The sequence below is a fragment of the Camarhynchus parvulus genome, chromosome 1 (assembly GCF_901933205.1).
Source record: "Camarhynchus parvulus chromosome 1, STF_HiC, whole genome shotgun sequence".
Lineage (NCBI taxonomy): Eukaryota > Metazoa > Chordata > Aves > Passeriformes > Thraupidae > Camarhynchus > Camarhynchus parvulus.
The window spans coordinates 62,866,101-62,884,057 of NC_044571.1; the positions used below are offsets into that span (position 1 = coordinate 62,866,101).

General features: G+C 41.9%; 1 protein-coding gene across 1 annotated transcript; it reads right to left on the reverse strand.

Annotated features, from left to right (window-relative positions):
- Positions 1-759: 759 nt before the first annotated feature.
- SPRYD7 (SPRY domain containing 7) lies at positions 760-11,216 on the reverse strand. The gene is made up of 5 exons (XM_030956949.1): positions 11,085-11,216; positions 9,745-9,861; positions 6,661-6,827; positions 4,945-5,047; positions 760-1,845 (listed from the first exon to the last, which is right to left on the reverse strand). The coding sequence occupies exons 1-5, from the start codon at positions 11,188-11,190 to the stop codon at positions 1,748-1,750; spliced, it is 591 nt and encodes a 196-aa protein (XP_030812809.1). The 5' UTR covers positions 11,191-11,216; the 3' UTR covers positions 760-1,747.
- Between the last annotated feature and the right edge of the window lie 6,741 nt (positions 11,217-17,957).

Consider the following 17,957-nt stretch of genomic DNA (forward strand, 5'->3'; position numbering starts at 1 on the left):
GAGCAGAGATCTCCCTGCAGGCTGTGAAGGACCCCACCCAGAGCACATGGATACCCCAAGGAGGCTTTGACTCAGAACAGGCCCCAAGGGGACCCATGCTGGAGCTGCCTGTTCCTGAAGGACTGCACCCAGTGTAAGGGATCCATGCTGGAGCAGCCCATGAAGAACTGCAGCATATGGAAAGGACTCACAGTGGAGAAGTTCTGGAGAACTGCCTCCCAAGGGAAGGAACCATGTTGGAGCAGGGAAATAATGTGAGGAGTCCTTCCCCTGAGGAAAAAGGTGCAGCAGAGACAACATGTGATGAACTGACCATAGCCCCCATTCCTTGTCCCTCTGCTGCCGGGGGAACGAGGTAGAGTAAATTGGGAAAAAATTTAAGCCCAGAAAGAAGGGAGGGGTGGGGGGGAAGGTATTTTAGGATTTAGGTTTTATTTCTCATTATCCCACTCTGATCTGAGGAGATTTCAAAGGGAAATGATAAAATTGCACTCCAATTTCCTGAGGTTTACACCGTAATGCTGACAAGGTTGAAAAGTTCTACCCAATACTGTCATGTGACAGCAAGGCTAAAAGGAAGGAAAACATGAGCCACAGAGTTAAGACAGATGCAGTAAATTTTAAGGTGAAAGACTTTGAGAAAGCTGTTTGTATTTGAAAATTTCAGAATAAGGTAATTTCTAAAAATATTTAAATAAAATCATTTATGCAAACACATTAACCCAGGAAAAGCCAAAACCAAAACACAAACATTCAGTATGAAGATTTTTTTTTACATTAAAAATTCTTCTAGGAAGTATTAAATATGACAAGAGGGGAAAAATAGCATCTCACAATGTATATTCAAGGGCATCACATTTTAGAACAATGTCTTAGCCGTTTATAAATGATTCATGAAGAAATTAAATATGCTATTCCATAAGAGAATAATCTAATTTACAGTTTAGATGTAAGGCTTCACCATAACATCTCATACCCTTCACCTGGATCTTTGCTTACCCAAGATGAGTGACCTGTACTTACTCTCTTACCAGAGTAACAGAGCATGGTGGTCCTCAAACACACAGGTAGTGTTCAGGTTTACTTTTTAAGGTTCAACAAAAAAGCATTACTAGAAAATATTCTATTGTTTTTGTCACAATAAAAGCAAATTAAAAGCCAGAAGAAACAGATAAGTTGTATTTGTTGGTCCAAGATTGAGGGAATGGATTATCCTACACCTTCCAAAAAAAAATGTACCTAGCTGCTAGTTATGCCATTGTACTATTAGTCATTGTGCACAACTGGGACACTACAACTCCAAATCACAGACTACAAACACAGTGCATCCTTTAAAGAAATTACATAATTTCTGTGAGAAAAAGGCTGGGGGGAAAAATAATGAGAACTATCCATCTCCATAGCTATCAGATGTGTAAGAACTATTTGCCTTACAGAGATCCAGTTTATTCAAAGTACTGAATGTACTACTGAAAACAGCAATATCCCTAGTCTCCTTATGCTTCAAGTACAAATCAGAGAAAAACCCTGCCTCAAAACACTCATTTTCAACCACAAAACAATGCCAGAAAACTCTTCTTTGGACAGCAACACATTTACCTGGTCTTGCAGTTAACGTATTTATTCTGAGACAACAGTCACAAGTACTTACTAAAAATACAGATATGTTTCCTAAAAGTAAAGTGAGGCTTCAAGATGACAAAGCTTTTGTAACAATGCAGGGTGCAAATTCTCAGTATGAAGACATTCAGAAGATTTGCTGCTCAAAGAGGATCTTTTCAAACCCAGGTGGAGGTGTGTGATAAAATTCACTGAACTGACAATCCAGAATGGCACTGTCATCAACTGTGGAGGAGAACCAAAAAGAAGGAATTAGAGAATTTGATAGTTTGATCCTCTTTTATACCATCTTAATAAACTGTAGACTGTGCTTAAACCACAAAGAATTTCTTCAATACATCCATTACATATACACAATTAAAATAAATCTCTTCAATGAATTTAGTAAGACCTTAAGCCAGGAAAGCAAACCATCTCTCTTTTCTGCTGTTTACTCGGTAATGCTTCCTTGGAGAAGTCAATGAGAATGTCTAATTTCACTAGGAGTGTTAGCAGAGCTTCAGGCTATTGATTCCAAATTTTCTACTCCATTTCTCGAGAAATCTACAGATTAAGGATGCTACCAGATAAACCTTGCAGGGATGTTACCTCTTCATGTGCGTATTTTTTCTGTTCCTAATTCTGCTGGAGTTTCAGCTGTCTACAGTGGCTTTTTGGAGGTTTACAAGGTTTCACATGTCTGCAGCAGTAGTACCAAACCATCAGTTTTAGCATATGATCCAAAGAGAGCTTCTTTGACTGCTTCTTGAAGTTGGAAGTTAATGTGGTTTTTTACAGAACTTCTCCCTGGTTTTGACCCCCTGCATAATCTACCCACCTACAACAGCACTTTCAATGTAGAATATAAAAAAGAAACTGATGAGTATTTTCAGAGCAACACTTTCGTGTACTTCACTAGCAAACTAAAACACCCACCTAGTCAGAAAAGCAAGGTCTCTTTCAAAGACAACTTCTGAGATTAATCTGGCAGAATATCAACATTAGTTCAAACAAGAAAAGGTTCATCTCCATATTTTGGAACGTAGCTATCTCAGAGACAAGGTTGGAATTCTTCCCCCCTAGTCTTTGTGAAAACTCCTATCAGTGTATTTGTACAGTTCTCTGGTACTCACACAGTGTTTATGTCTTGCTTCCATTAAAGTGCCTGAGGTATAGCTGCTGTAGGGAATAACCTTTAAGTCCATTTTTTTGTTTTATCTTCTCAAGTTTGACACTGTGTTTGCCTGATCTATCACGTTCCTCTTAAAAAATTATCTATAGTTCTAGTCTGAATAGAGTAAATGTTTGAGAAACTCTCTTCTGTATAGCCAAATCCTTCCACAGGACTAGAAGTTCACATTAAATTAAGGACACTTGAAGTTTATACCAAGCAAGTAGTGTACAAAAACAACCTGCAGGCTTCAAGTTATAGCTATACATAGGAGACATGATAATTATAATGAAATTATGCCCACTTGTGGAAGAAGACCCAAAGAGCCTGGCAATAAAAGGTCGCTGCATTCTCCAGGCACGAAATTCTTGAGTCAGAGAAAAAAGATGAACAGCAGGCTAACATGCCACCGAGTATTTTCTGAACGCAACCTTCATTCTTCATGGTTGTCGTGGGATGACCGCTTTTATCCCAATATCGTGTATTGTGTCTGGCAGCTGTGTTTTTTTTTCCTCTCTCTCTCTCTCTCTCTCTCTCTTCCCCCCGCCTCCCGGCCGTCTTGCCGCGGCGGGGCGGGGAGGGAGGAGGGAGGGGGGACTGGGTGCACTTTGCTTTTTTTTTTTTTTGGTTTTTTTTTCCTGGCTTTGAGCTGCTTGGCTGGCTGGCCGGCTTGCTTCTGCTTGCTGCTTCGCTTGCTTGCTACTGCCTTAGCCCTAGCTGATAGCTGCTTTCTTTTTCCCTTTGCTGCTTTCTGCGCTGTTTTTTTCCCTCTTTTTCCCTTTTCTTTCGTCCTCTCTTTCTTACCCTCCCCTGAAGATACTGGACCGGCTCTGGACCTGACCTGGGACGTCCGACGTCCGGCGGGATCTCTGGAGCCTGCAAGAGAAGCTTGGCACCCTCCACAACACTGAACTGGTTTTTCTTTTCTTTTCTTGTGTTGGGGAGTGTTCTTTTGTTATTTGTCAATAAATAGGTTTTGTTTTCCACTTTGCTCCTCCGAGGAATTCCTTCCCGAACCCGGTGTTTGGGGGGAACTCCCTTTTGGAGATTTCCCCTAATTTTGTCCTGAACCAGGACAATGGTGTATAAGACCCCTTCCAAAACACAGGAGGATGCAGCCACGCAGTAACTCTGCTGCTGCTGCTGCAGGTTTTGCACAAGGAGGTGCCGCCACAGCATTTTAGCGGCGCCATCACGTGGCTGAAGGACACATGACAGCCTGACCACGTAAAACCATTCCACCCTCAGGGCTTGGAAGCAAGGGATTCACCAGCTACATTCACAGACTTCAAAGACTCTACAACACATCTGGGTGTGTTCCTGTTCAGAAAATTCAGTAGCAATCAAAATGTATCAAGATATAAATGGGAACATGCCAACAGTTCATTAGGAACCCACCATGAATTAAAAATCATCCCCATCATGTAGCTAAGGGTTATCCTTACAAGCAAAATTATTTTGGCTACTACTTAGATGAGGCTCAGATAAACTGAAGATGGAGCTCCTGGAGCAGGTCCAGAGGATGGTGATGAAGATGATGAAGGGACTGGAGCACCTCTCCTATGAGAAAAAGCTGAGGGAGCCGGGTCTGCTCAGTCTCAATAAGAGATGACTGAAAAGGGACCTCACCAATATCTATGAATATCTGAAGGAAGGGTGCCAAGAGGGTGGATCCAGGCACTGCTCGGTGGTGCAGAGCAATAGGACAAGCAGCAAAAGGCAGAAACTGCACAGGAAGTTCAAGAAAACACAAACAACAATTCTATTGCTATGGAACATTGGTGGCATTTATGAAGTATGGGAAATTAAAAGGCACAAATATCAAGCTTCACAGATAAATCAGATTAACCCACAAGTCTGACATCTGATTAATATTTTTTTTACCTGGCAACTTTTAGACTGAATGCAGCAACTCACTAGCTTGCTGGATGTGGACACTATAAGCAGTCAGTGAGCAGTGCTTTTTTTCCTATTAAGCAGCATTAAAAATGAGGCAAAAATATTCTTTTGTAATTTCCTAGGTTTACATTTTCATGTAGTTAATTGTTGTAGTTGCCAAGAATAGATGATTGATGTGTGTTACATTTAAGTGAGAAGAATACACAGCTCACAAAACAGAACTAGAATGAAAATATTTTCCATAATGTGAAACAGTTTGAAAATCTCTGACTTACCATAGACCACTGGATAGACAGTCCCCCTGATTCCTGAAGCTGGGCAGTGCATGTTCTTGCCATTTAAATATACATTTAATTCTACATGGTCATATGTAATGCCCTACAAAGTACAGAAAATTAACAGAAAAAAGCATCAACAAGTTTATGTACATAAGACTGCTACTTAGCTTTCTTAGCCATAGGCAGACTTTAACACCATTATGCAAACCACAGCATCCTAGGAAATCTCACTTAACATATTCCTGCCAAGGACTTGAAGTTAATAAATGACCAGTTACATCTGTATTTTCAAACACTCAGGATTCCTTAATGCCTGTTCCAACTGGGATGCAGCACAGTACTCCACAATACACTTCACACCTTACTGAGTTAACAGAACAAATTTCCAAACTTCCTCACGTCAAAGAAACACAAGATGTTCAATGATTTTGAGTATGGGGAGGTTTGCAGTCTTCTTGTTTGTATCTTCTCACTGAAATAACTTTAATAAATAATGATGCTAGGAACCAAGTTCATCCTTCCCTACCTCCATATGGAAACCTCTCTCAGTTCATTTACTCTGCTGGCAGCAACAGACCGTGGTTTCACACACAACGCTATAAATATGCTGACCACAGGGCAGAAAGCAAACACTAACAAGATAGTAACTTACTTATCTGTTAGCTAAAGGACTTTCCTCACTGCTTTGGTAGGTTTGAGTGTGACAATTTGTGTGCTCATGCAAGACTTCAAAAATTTGTTTTCATGACAGAACAAAATAACTTGATACTTATGGAAATGGGGAAGTTAGCAGTAACACATCAGTTATGTTTTTTGTGATTAGTTGAAGCTGTTCAGATCACACTAGTTCACCAAAGCCTGAAACAATCTGCAATCTTTCAAAAAAAACAATTTCAGAAGGGGATTAAAAGAACAGTATTGTATCTGAGGGTTAAAGGTGGAGATGTCACCCTTAGCTGTTTGCAGCTTCTAAAGATGGCATTTCTAACCATGGCTATAGAGAGGCAGTTACCCAGCATGACAAAATAGGGGTGATAAATGGTCTCAATTTCATTGCATTGCTCTCATGTATTTTTGAAAATACATAAGAGGACATGGAGAAAATGACAGTACTAAAAAACCAACACTCTGAACGAAGTCACTTAAGGATGTTTTGAGAAACCAGAAATAGTAAGGTACAAAAAATTACAATTTTCCCTCTATCATTTTTCCAGTGAACATTATCCCCTCTCCACTCAATATCCCCCACAAACTACAAAAGTTTGGCTAAACCATCCCTGCCCTGCTCTGTCCTTCTAATCATTAACCAATTAGCTAAGGGTTCTTGAGTTCAGCTGGGCATGGTACACAGACATGTAATGCATTCCAGCACATTATTTGTTCAGGCAGATCCCATCTCAAACAACATAAGATCCTCGTGATGGGAATTATCAGTCAGGCAGATACTGAAATAGAGCACCAGAAACTATTTCTGAAACTCTGGTCAAGTCCATTCCTCATCAGGAACCTCACAATACCAAGAATGAAGTCCACCCATATCCAGGCGGCTGATTCATTTAAAGATAACAGGAATCTATATCCCAGCACTTTCGAAACTGGGACATGCAAACTGAACAACTTGACTTAAAACAGTTAAAACTGACTTGAAACAGAACTGTAAATAAGAGGCATTTAGGAACAGGTGAGGAAGTAAGAAAGCCTTAAGAAACTCACCACCACATCGCCCTCCTGAGGAAGGCTGTTTGCTGGTAGCCTATTTTTCTCCTCATTGTTATAGTACAGAGCTCCATCATTTCTTATCACCAGGCTGTGGACATCTCGACCAAGCGGAATTTGATTCAAGTTTGCTTTCTGGGTTGCAACTCCTATACCCCAAATCCCTAAAACACGACATTAACACAGTAAGAAAAAAACCATGCTATTTTGAAGACTGACTGAAGCAGGACAGCATAAAGAATTTGTTTTTTAACTAATGCCATGATGGTACTACCAGTAAATATCTCCTGGAAATACCAGAACTATTGTGGGTTAGCTCTGGCAGCTAAGCACCATCCAGGCAGTCTTTCTCTTCCCCCAGCCCACCCAGGCCCTTGTGGAATGGAGGAAGAGGAAAGAAAGAGTAAAACCAAGAAAACTTGTGGCTAAAGATAAAAACTGTTTAGTAAGTAAAGCAGAAGTGAAAGAGACAACAATACAAAAGTGATGCAATGGCAATCACTCCTCACCTCCCATGGGCAGACTGATGCCCAGCCAATTCTCAAGTAAAAGATGGCTAATCTCCCTAAATCCCCTCTTCTCCCATTTATTCCTGAACAAGACAGATGGTATGTGGTATGGAATATCTCATTGGCTATTTTGGGTCATCCACCTGGTTCTGTCCCCTCACAAGCTCTTATGCAACCCTAGTTGTATTCACTGGAGGGGCAGAGTGAGAAACAGAGGAGGTTTTGATGCTGTGCAAACCCTGCTCAGCCATCGCTAAAGTATTGGTGTGTTATCAGTATTGTTCTGTTATCAGTATTGCTTTGGTCACAAATCTAAAACACACAACCACAGGAGCTGCTATGAAGATAATTAACCGCATCCTGACCAGACCCAGAACACATATCCACAGGAGACTGAAGACAAACAGCATCTATCTTGAAAACGAAGGGTCTCTGAGAAAGAGAATTGTAACCACTCAGCTTAACTTTCATCCCCAGAAAAATATTGAATACAAACTCTGAGGCTGTAGGTGGATACAAAATTTAAATCCAACTAGCATGGATCTGTAAACAACAAATTTTCCTTTTTCAGCTAGTTAGACTAGTCTTATGGAAAAAAAGAAAGTGTTAGTATTACAGACCTAGATTTGGTAATAATTTTGAAACTCATACAACACTGAAATAGTCAAATGATGAAAACATGGTCTAGACAGTTACAGCAATATGAAGGCACGAGTGGTTAGAAAACTGTTCCAGGATTACTCACCAGTAGCAGCCTGTCAAATCAAAAAAGATGACTCGAGTGGGGTTTGAGGTTTTGCATTGAATGCACAAGGTCAGATACTGTTCTGTACTACCATCAATTACTTGCATAACATGACAATGTGTTGATTAAACATGCTGCCAATCCCAGCCTGACAGGACTGCAAGCTCTTGAGAGGCTTAAAGCGATCCTGACTAACTAGTCAGAAATAAAGATAGTGCATCTGTTTTTATTTAAATATGAAGAAAAGCAGGTAAGTAGGAACAGTAAGCGGCACAAATACAGTGCTGGCTTGGTAACCAGTTCACAGACCACTTGCTGAATGTGAGTGTGCTCTACTGATGTGGAAAACTTTTGGATATGTGGCATGTATAAAACAGATGAGGTAATCTGCTGCTGCATCTGAAGCAGAGCATTCATTTTAAGCACTGTACCTCAAGATAAATTAGGCTGACTAAAGATATTGTAGAAGAAACAACAAAACCAATCAAATCTTATCTATAAGGAGATAATGAAAAAAACCCAACAAACTGGGAGTTTTTATCTAGAGAAGACTAAAAAGAGGCAAATATGTAAGAAACTTATTTTCAAAAGATGAAACTGTAGAATAATTTTTTTAACAGCAAGAATGAAACGGTAAGAGTGTGATTCAACTTCAGAAAACTTTATAATAATCAGGGTGACCCCATAGATAACCTCTAATTGACTGTGCAGGGATACTTCTGGAAATCTAAGATTTACTTTAAGTCTTCCACAGTTCTCCTGACTTGGGGCACAGGAATAGAGGAAAAAAGGCTCACAGGAACCAGGAGAGTTTATTTTCTGGGTTTCTCAAGTGTTAAGAACATGGGTAGACTATCTGTCTGAATAATGACCATGGATGAACAACACCTACAATGGATTCTTCCCAAAATAAAGGATAATAAAATTGCAAAGTTAAGATGGATATGGGCTTACATGTAGTCTAAAACTAACCAGCTAGCTGGACTGCAAGGTGTTGTGGGCAGATCTGTGTACATGCTGCCTGCACTCTGACCCACCTGAAGGCAAACAATCCTTATGCAAAAAGTTTCAGCATCAAGCTCCAGCTGGTACATAAGGCCTGCCTCAGGACTAACACTTCCCTCCTTCTTCCCTCCCCACACACACTTAGGGAAAGCACAGCTTCATTTTCAGAGTGTCTGCTAGCAGCTTTTAAAAATACAGGCTGACATTTCATGCCAGAATGCAGGCAAGCCTGGAGTGCTCTCTGTAGTATTGAAGCTGACCGTATTTGTAGGAGCAAACAAAGGAACAAGGTGCTGAAAGGCTCCTCTGCATAAGGCAGTGTCAGAGTAAGTGCTACACACTTGATCTGAAGAGCAAAGGGTAGCACAAGGAGTGTTACCCTTGCTTGGGCAAAAAGTGCCTTCTAAGTGCAAATGAGGATAGACAAATAGATACAAATATCACTGGATAAACTACACTCCTTAAAAAATACTTCATAGCTACAGTGTTTTATGTGGTCATAAGCATTTATTGAGAAAAAATAATTTCTGAAATATGCCACCTGAAAAACATGCCTATAACAGCATACAGAACAATGTGGGGGCTTAGCATTTGCACTCCTCTAGTAATGCACTTACTATTAGTTTTAACATTTTAGAGTCAGAATTAAAAAAGAAAAAAAAGAAATTTCCTTTCACACAGTAACTTATAAGTCTCTCGAATGTTCGCAAGTTCAAGGATGCAATTAGAAAGATGCATGTGCTGAGCCTTTGAGATACTGCCACCAGCAGGCAATGTAACATACCTCCCAAGTTTAAAGTTGTATATTTTTTGCTGACTAACCTGTGGACTGGATTTTAAACTCAAAATAGCTTTTGTTCTGGTGCAAAGGTGCATTGGCTAAGCATCCTCCCGTGCCACATATTCTTCTGCCATTTTTAACAATGACGACATCTGTTCCTGCAAGTAGAAAAAAAAAACACCACAGAACTTCAAAACATTTTTAGAAACCTGAAAGAGCCCTCAAAAGCCCTAAACATTGAGACCAGGTTTTGTTACCTCTGCCCCAAGTAAAAGCTTTATTAGTCTGTGAGAAATATGATGATGGGCCGTGCTTTGAAGCAAGAGAAGATTGTTTACAGGCTAGTTCATCTTTCCACTAGGGTTTATTTATTAAAATCTATAAGCTGATCTAATTTTCACCTCTTGGGCTTTATGGCACCATGCTGATTACAATCTTTGCTTTAGCCACATCAGAAGCATAACTTACAATTTAGTCAGAAAGGGTTCACTGTGAGACCAAAGCCCTGTACTCTGTTGTCTAACATCCGAGAAAAAGCATTCTGCAACAAGAAGGAAAAGCATATCGGGTACAAATGATTGATGATGGAATTGCAAGGTGTTTAGTTAGTCTCTGAAACAATCCTTTTATCAGAAACGTGCCTGCCAATACAGAGAGAAAAAAAATCCTCTGCTAAGTTTTCTTTCTCTATTGGACCACTTCATGGCCAAGCACATGGGAGGCTGTGGCTAGCAATTGTGCCCGAGCACTGGACCGTATTTATTCCTCCCCAGTTCTCTCCCCTGCTCTGCTGCTGCTGCCCCAGATCCCCTCCGTCCTCAACAAAGCCCGGGCACGGTTCTGTGCATAGCTCACGCTAAGGGTAATCCCAAAAGAGCAGCAGGATAAGACTCTGCACGGCCTGGCTCCTTCTCCATCTCCACTGCCGCAACTGGAGGTGGAGTCTCCGACCCTGGAGAAGTTTAAGGAAAGGCTGGATGTGGCATTAAGTGCCCTGGTCTGGCTGACGTGGTGGGGTTGGGTCACAGGTTGGACTCGATGACCTCAGAAGTCTTTTCCAGCCTCACAGATTCCGCGGCTCTGCGAGCTCAGCCCCTCGGCTCTGAACCGCCCGTGCTCACCCTGCCCACGGCAGCCCCCGCCGAGCAGCCAGCCGCCCTGGGGCACCTCACACTCACTGCGCCCACCAACTTCAGTTAAACACAAACTGCTTTAAACCACTTCCAAACCAAGCTTCCTTGGTTTAAAAACATGCCGATTCCTGCTAAAGAAGTAGCCCCAAGGCGACTTTCCCAGCGGTTACCCCCGTGCCGCGCTCCGGGGGTGCGGCCCTGCCCGCCAGGGAGCCGCCCGCCGGCGACAGCGCCCCTGCCCCGCTCACCCATGCGCTGCGTGTCCAGGTGCACGGCCGGCATCTCCTTGAGCGGGATGTGCCCGGCGCCGCCATCCCGGCACCAGGAGAAGCAGCAGAACACGGAGGCGGCCATGGCCGGCCGCACCCCCCACACCGCGCAGGCGCAACGGCCGCCGCCGCACGACCCCGCCCCGCCGCGACATGGCGGGCGGGGGGCGCCGCGCTGAGCGCGGGCTTAAAGTGAAATTAAATTAAATTAGGAAAAAAATATCAGCATTAGCGCCCCATCCTTCCTCTGGAAGTTAAAATCTAGTGGATAACGAGTGCAGCCCCTGCTGATCTTTTTCCGCAGTTGTCGCCGTGGCGTGAGGCGACCGGCGCAGCCTCCTAAAGGACGTATTGTCCGTATGTACATGCTTATAAAGGATAATTCATGTATCTATGCATATATACACATATAAAAAAAGAGGACACTGGTTATGATGGGCAGGTGCTAGGCATGGCATCAACGAACCTCACACGTGGGAAAGGACTCCTGCACGGAAATTTACTGCTCAGTTATTCCTGGCGCCAAGTAACAAGAACCCCGTTGATTTTATTTCCTTTTTCATTACCCCCCCACCTTTATCTTTTTTAATTCTTGGAAAACGCAGACGTGGCTCACCGAAATGAAAGGTTCACACGACCGGGCCTGCAGGTGCACCTGTGAGTTGCTCTTTCTCCTTCTTTTCCAGACCTCTGCCCTTCCATCTCTTTGTCTTAACCCCGAGTGTTTGAAGAAGTACGCTTTGCTCCTAGAGTACTTCTTCATGTGTTCAAAACCTCTCCTAAATTTACTCAAATTCAACTGCCGTGACTGCTACACTGTGCTATCACTGCACTTTTTATTTTGTTTGCAAAGCACAGTTTGAGGCCAGCTTTGTGTCCCTCTCACAGAGGTAGAATACCACCTAATAAAAGATCTGTAACATGACTTGTGGTCTCTGGGTTACACAAGCATTTCTATGTCTATTTCTGCATTCCTACAGCACACACAGCATCCAGAGCAGGACCCACAAACTGGGCTCCAACAAACTCAGTAAATATTGATAACAGGGCTATAGAAGCCTACCTGTTCCCACTTCACATTTTTATTTATCTGCAGAAAAATATCAAATAAATGTGCCATGAGCTGCTGATGTAGAATGTTTTGCAGATAGCAGGTAATTTGATTATTTTCATCTGAAGGCTTCTTTATCTCCAAACCAGTTTGGGATGAAACTGTTGCTTCTAATTATTTCAGTGTATAATTTCACCTAGAAGGATCCCTTAACATTTTATTACAGTATGAAGTATGATGTAAGTAATGTAACCCATGTGGTGCTATGTTATCTGTCTTGTGGGGGCCAGGGGGTTAATACAGATATTCAGAAATCCTTGTTAAAATAAACTTTCATAGCCACAAATCTCTTACTGGTCTGGATGGGCTGTATCAGTCACACTTACCCCCTTTTACTTGAAACATGAGTTGAAGTGCTGTCTTTCTCAAAATCGTGCCTAAAACCAATCTGATTTTAAGAGCAGCTTTAAAATGTTCTTTTTTTATTGGACTTACTGTTACAGCCCATAAACATTTGGGGTCAAGAACTCCCTTCCTTAAAATATGCCAAATGGGATTAGTCTTGAACTTCCAAGAAGTAAATATTAGGTGGAAACTGATGTTTATTTATTTCATATTGAGGGCATCGGGATTCTTACTGGTAGCTTGTTGTTCACAAATTTAGTCTCATTTAAGTCACTGTGGGATTTTTATTGCCTGTAGGTTTGTTACAGTAAATGCTAAAAGATAAAAGTTAATATAGTTTTTAAAAGAAAAAAAGAAAAATAAAAAGAAAACTTAGCTAGACATTTAAGCTCTAAATTACTTTCTTGAAGGATGAGGTGAACAGTTGCAGCAGGATAGCACAGTATTTGTAAATGTGCTTGTCAGGCTGTTTATAGAGTGTGTGAGCACCAAAAGCTTTACAGTGCACAAAGAACTGCCCCAAAGAAATTAAGATCTTGCCTTCAATATTTAGAAGTATAATTGTGCTTGGTAATCAAGGGTTAATTCAGCTTCTGCCTTACTTGAATGTTCATTTCTTTCACTTGGGATGGCCAAGTATTTTGGACCCTCCCACACTGGATGCAAAATTATGCTCAGCATGCCTAGACATGTTTGCTGCTTGCAGTGTTTTAACTTTATTTCCTTGAACAGTAGCAGCAGAAACATTTTGTCTGGGAACCATGCTGGTAGAACACAACTACTCCCATCCATTTCACAGATGCAGACTTATTTGGAGGACCTGCTGAAGGAAAATGATGGTCATTGATTTGTTTCATTCTCTGGCTCAGAGCTTCATTCACAAAATATAACTGTCTCTCATTAGCCCTGCAAAGTACATCTACTGGCTTCAGACAAGTATGTTTCAGAAAGGTTCCCTGATATGCCAAATATGCAGGAGAGGGCAGCTCTCTCCCATTGTGGCAGCACACATTACAACAGTGTAATACGTGACTAATCTGTTCTCAGAGAAATAATTCCTCTTTGTCCTGCAAGTAAAAACCAATCAGACTTGCTTCTCTGCTACTGCGTGCTTTGTGGAGGCATTTACACCTGTGAAAACCAATGTTAAAAAGTAGTTATTATGTATGTTGGAATGGATTTAGTAATGTCTCCATGCAACTTGCACAGAAGTAAATGATGGTGCAGGACTGGAAAATCAAGGTTTGTTTATTGAAAGCAGTCCTTCCACTCCCAGGGTCAGGTCTGTGGTTTGGAAGATGATACAGACAAGGTTTCAGATGAAAAACAGGTTGTGCTTGTACTTTTGAAATCTTCACCATAATGTAGTTCTTGTGAGGATTAACATTTAGTAGGAACTCCTCTGTTTTACACAGTTAATCTAACGCTTGCCAAATCATAGAAGAAATTACATATGGAAATTAATTTTGTTCCTTGTTGTTCTCTTTGCTTTGGAGGTAATTTCTCCTTTCCTCTTTATGCAATACAAGCAAAATCCACAGGAGCAGAGCTTTGATCTATAGGCAATCCCAAACCTCATTAAAACTGACAGGGATGCTGGCCATGCTTTGTTCAGGAAGGAGCAATTGAGTTCTTTTATGGCATAAGATAGCTAAAAAATGAGAAACTGCTGCCCATGGCACAGGGGTGCATGGCCAAGTAGTGCTAAGATGAGCTAACTTGTATGAGCAAGCACTAATTTGGGGAAAGTCAGGGAGACTTTTTTAGGGACTGCTTGTGAGTGCAGCAGCAAGAGCACAGATTGGTTGCAGCTGTGTTTGCCTGTGTGCATGTCCGGGACCGGAAACACCACGCAAGAGCCAGCAGACAGTGGGAGAAGCAGTGGTGTATGGCCCTGAGAAAAAGCCAAGGGACAGCTTCTTCTGGGCAAGCATCCTGGCTGGAGCAGCAAACTTGGACTGCTGTACAGTTCTCCCTCCCATTTGCTTCCTCTGCGTGCAAGGAAATGGGACGTGGCTGTACATTCTTTGTAAATAAATAGGATTTCGCTAAGGAGCTGACTGAATTCATCATCGATTCCCCCCCCCCACCACGTCCCTCTGCAGAAAAATCTGGCAAAGTGCTGAATATTAGTTAACTCTGTAGGTCAAAGTTCTGTATGCAAAACTACAGAGCTTTTCAGTACTGCTAAAATAGTCAGCAGAGACCCTGCAGATATCAAGGCAGACTCTGAAATTCAGACTTCAAAACAGCAGTTGATCATTTCAGTTGCTGATGATCCTTCATGGATTTTTAATGCCTGGTATTTCTACAATCCATATTAAAAGTAGCTTTTATGGAACAATAACAAGAAACTGCTTTCTCTGATCCCTTGTTTGGAATGTTTAATATAGTCCAGATGTATCCGTTGAAAAGAAATGTAGTTAGATACAATATAGTTGTGAAACATTTATACATCAGTAAGGTGTTTGATACTTGGAGCTGTTTCGAATAATTTATTTTTTTGTGTTATCTTACAGTATCTTCTTATCAAGCTGCTCTAAGCTCTTGCAGATTTATGTCCATATTTAAGTACACACAGTGACTACATTATCCACCTCAGGTTGAGAGTATGCTCACCCCAGCACAGCTGAATAAAGCAGAGTCCTTCAAGAAGTCTCTGTCCTGAAGCTGGAGTGTATTCTGTGTGTGCTCTGACACCTCTGTAACGGGATGTGAAGCCTTAGCCTTAGTGGGAAGGCAGGTTTGCAGCCAAGGATAAGACTGTAAAATGCCCTCAACTCACCTCTTTTCCTGGAGCTTCACCCCAGGAGACAATTAAAATCCAGTAGGTTTTTGGTTCAAAGGTGCTTTACTGATGTGGAATACAAATTTGGGAGGAAAAAATATGCTGCTTTTAACTCCAGCTATATTTATCAATCAGTTCTCCTCCAGCAAAGCATTGCGGGTGCCTGGAGCCTGGAATGAGCAGCTGGTGTGGCCGAGGGCAAGGCTGTGTTACTTTTGGCAGCTGGCAATAGCTGGCTGGAAGCATTTGTGAAATTATGGCCTGTGGGGGCACTTCTGGTTTATGCTGACGTGTGTGCAGGCTGCCACCAAAACAGGCCCTCTCACTGGCTTATCCTGGCACCGGCTGCCAAAATTGATCCTGCTGGAAACTTCTTTATTTTCCTTTTTTTTTTTTTTTTGTAAACTGGATTAGCTTTCAGCTCTGTCGGCAAGCCGATCTGGCTTAACATGTGGCTGCATGTGTTTTGTAGCCAGCAGAGAGGAGGCATCAGGAAAGCATGACTAAGGAAAGGGGAAAGGAAGGAATGATGACTTTTGCCAGTAGCACAGTCTTGTCTTGGCTTAACCCCCCCGAGAATCTGCCTGTCAGGGTACAGTTACCTGTTACAACCTGAGTCACGTTAATGGCTTGCTGCCACTGGATGAGGAAAATCTTACTCCTCTTTTCCTCGCTCTTCTGACGTTAGACCTGGTGATTGTCTAATCTTGCATTGGGCTGATTTAACTTGTTGAATCAGCACAAAACTCACCTCATCAAAGAAAAGGGAATAGCGTTCTGCTGACTGAGTGGGTGGAATCAGCTCAGTAGAGCATCTGCAGAGGCTGGCAGAGCTGGGACAGGCAAGGGGAGTAGTAGCTGTCAGCTCTGAGGTCGCTGGCTGAACCACAACTCAGAGATTCAGACTCAGAAATGTCCTGGCATAGTGCTTATTAGAAGAGCCATGATCTGGGTTCTCTCTGTAGTTTAAAGATGACAGTAGATGAATGCCTTTTGTCTTACAAAAAATATGGTGCTTGTCTTGAAAATCTGGAAATTACCACTATTGTATAATTCCTTCCAAATTCCTACCCCTGTATTTTCAGCCCTCCCATGACTAAGTGGCATTTATCCTAACACCTCCTTTGAGCCTAGATTTCCCTTGGCTTTGTTTATCTATTGCTCCACAGATCTACAAATGTTCTTTTCCATCAGCCAGAGCTTTTCTCTGAAGCTTCCACAACCAGCCTTTGATGCTGCCTTGGGAAAGACACTGTGCTCTTGGATGCAGGAATGCAAGCTCATAAACAAACTTCTACTGAAAGTGCTGCTATTGAAGCAGAGTTAAAAAGTATAGAAAGATGGACTTGTAAGTGTGCAAAACAGTTGTGTGTGACTCAGATAAGAAGTAGAAGAGTGACCAATTTCTATTTGATTATGCTCAGGACAGCTGTGGGACACTTACGTAGGGTGCTGGCTAGGGAGTGTTTCTGTGCACTAAGCACAAAAATGCTGCTGTGTGTTTGCCCAGAAGTTTAAGCTTTCCTCTTTGACAGAAGAAATCAAAGGCAAGGAGGGACAAGAACATTTTCAGGTGGACCTAATGAAGAGGCATTATCTCAGGTGGGCAGGGAGCCACTCTTCAGCCCATTTGGCTCCTTCTTCATTCATAAGGAGACCAGCCCAAAGATCAAACAGAGAATAAAACATACTCTAAAAATATATTGGGAGAAAATGTTGTACGAGAAATATATGGAAATAATGAGTGAGAAATCTAAAATGCCATGTTGTTGTTAATCTTTAACCATAAAATTACAGAGAAGATTAATAGGCCCCAGAAATTCTTGATATGAAAGTGGCTGTTAGGAAAGTGTAGACAAGAGTACTCAGCAAATGTAAATGCATAAGCATTGGAATATCAGTTGAAAGTAGCTTAGGTGGCTGAGGGAAACTATCTGGAATTACTTGTTTTTAATAAACAGTGAACAAGATGCTGGACAATTAAGAAGAAACAAGCAGGATGTAGAAATACATCTGAAGATCTTGGTTGCTTTTGTGCAGCAAGTCTACCTGCTGGGGCTGTTCTCCAGTGGATAGTGGAAGAAATGCCTCAGTGTGTAGGCACTCTGAAAGGGGTTTTCAAAAATGCTTGTCCCTGGTCAAACTGTTCCCATTGAGTTCAGCTGAGCAGGCAGGCCAGCTTGGGTGGGGCAGCAAGGAGAGAAGGTAAGGTGTAAGTGACTGCAGTGAATTGGGGAAGCATAACCTTATAATTCAGCAACATTATTGAATGGCTTTTAAGATCCAGATTCCTAAATAATGAGAAGAAATATGTCAGATGTGCAAGTGAGCTTCATTTGATAGAAATACAAACATCTGATTTGTGATGTTCCTTGTGTGGGTAGTCCTGGAGGTGAAGAGTCTCCCCTTGTGCTGATGAGTGACAGGACTGCAGTGGTTGCAGAGTAAGGGAGTGAAGGGGTGCAGGAGGCAGCCTATGTACATACACTACAGCTTTTGATGTAGTATTTCACAAAGTCTAACTTGAAAATAAGTTTGACTTTGATGTGAGACCTGTTCTGTTGACTGAGATCTAACAGAACTGCAAAAAAGAGATACCCACTACAAA

Coding starts and splice junctions, on each gene's coding strand:
- SPRYD7 (XM_030956949.1), bottom strand. CDS start 11,190: ATGGCCGCCTCCGTGTTCTGCTGCTTCTCCTGGTGCCGGGATGGCGGC. Junction 6,828..9,744: donor GTTTAAAATCCAGTCCACAG/GTTAGTCAGCAA, acceptor GTCGTGTTTTAG/GGATTTGGGGTATAGGAGTT. Junction 5,048..6,660: donor CTCAGGAGGGCGATGTGGTG/GTGAGTTTCTTA, acceptor TGTACTTTGTAG/GGCATTACATATGACCATGT.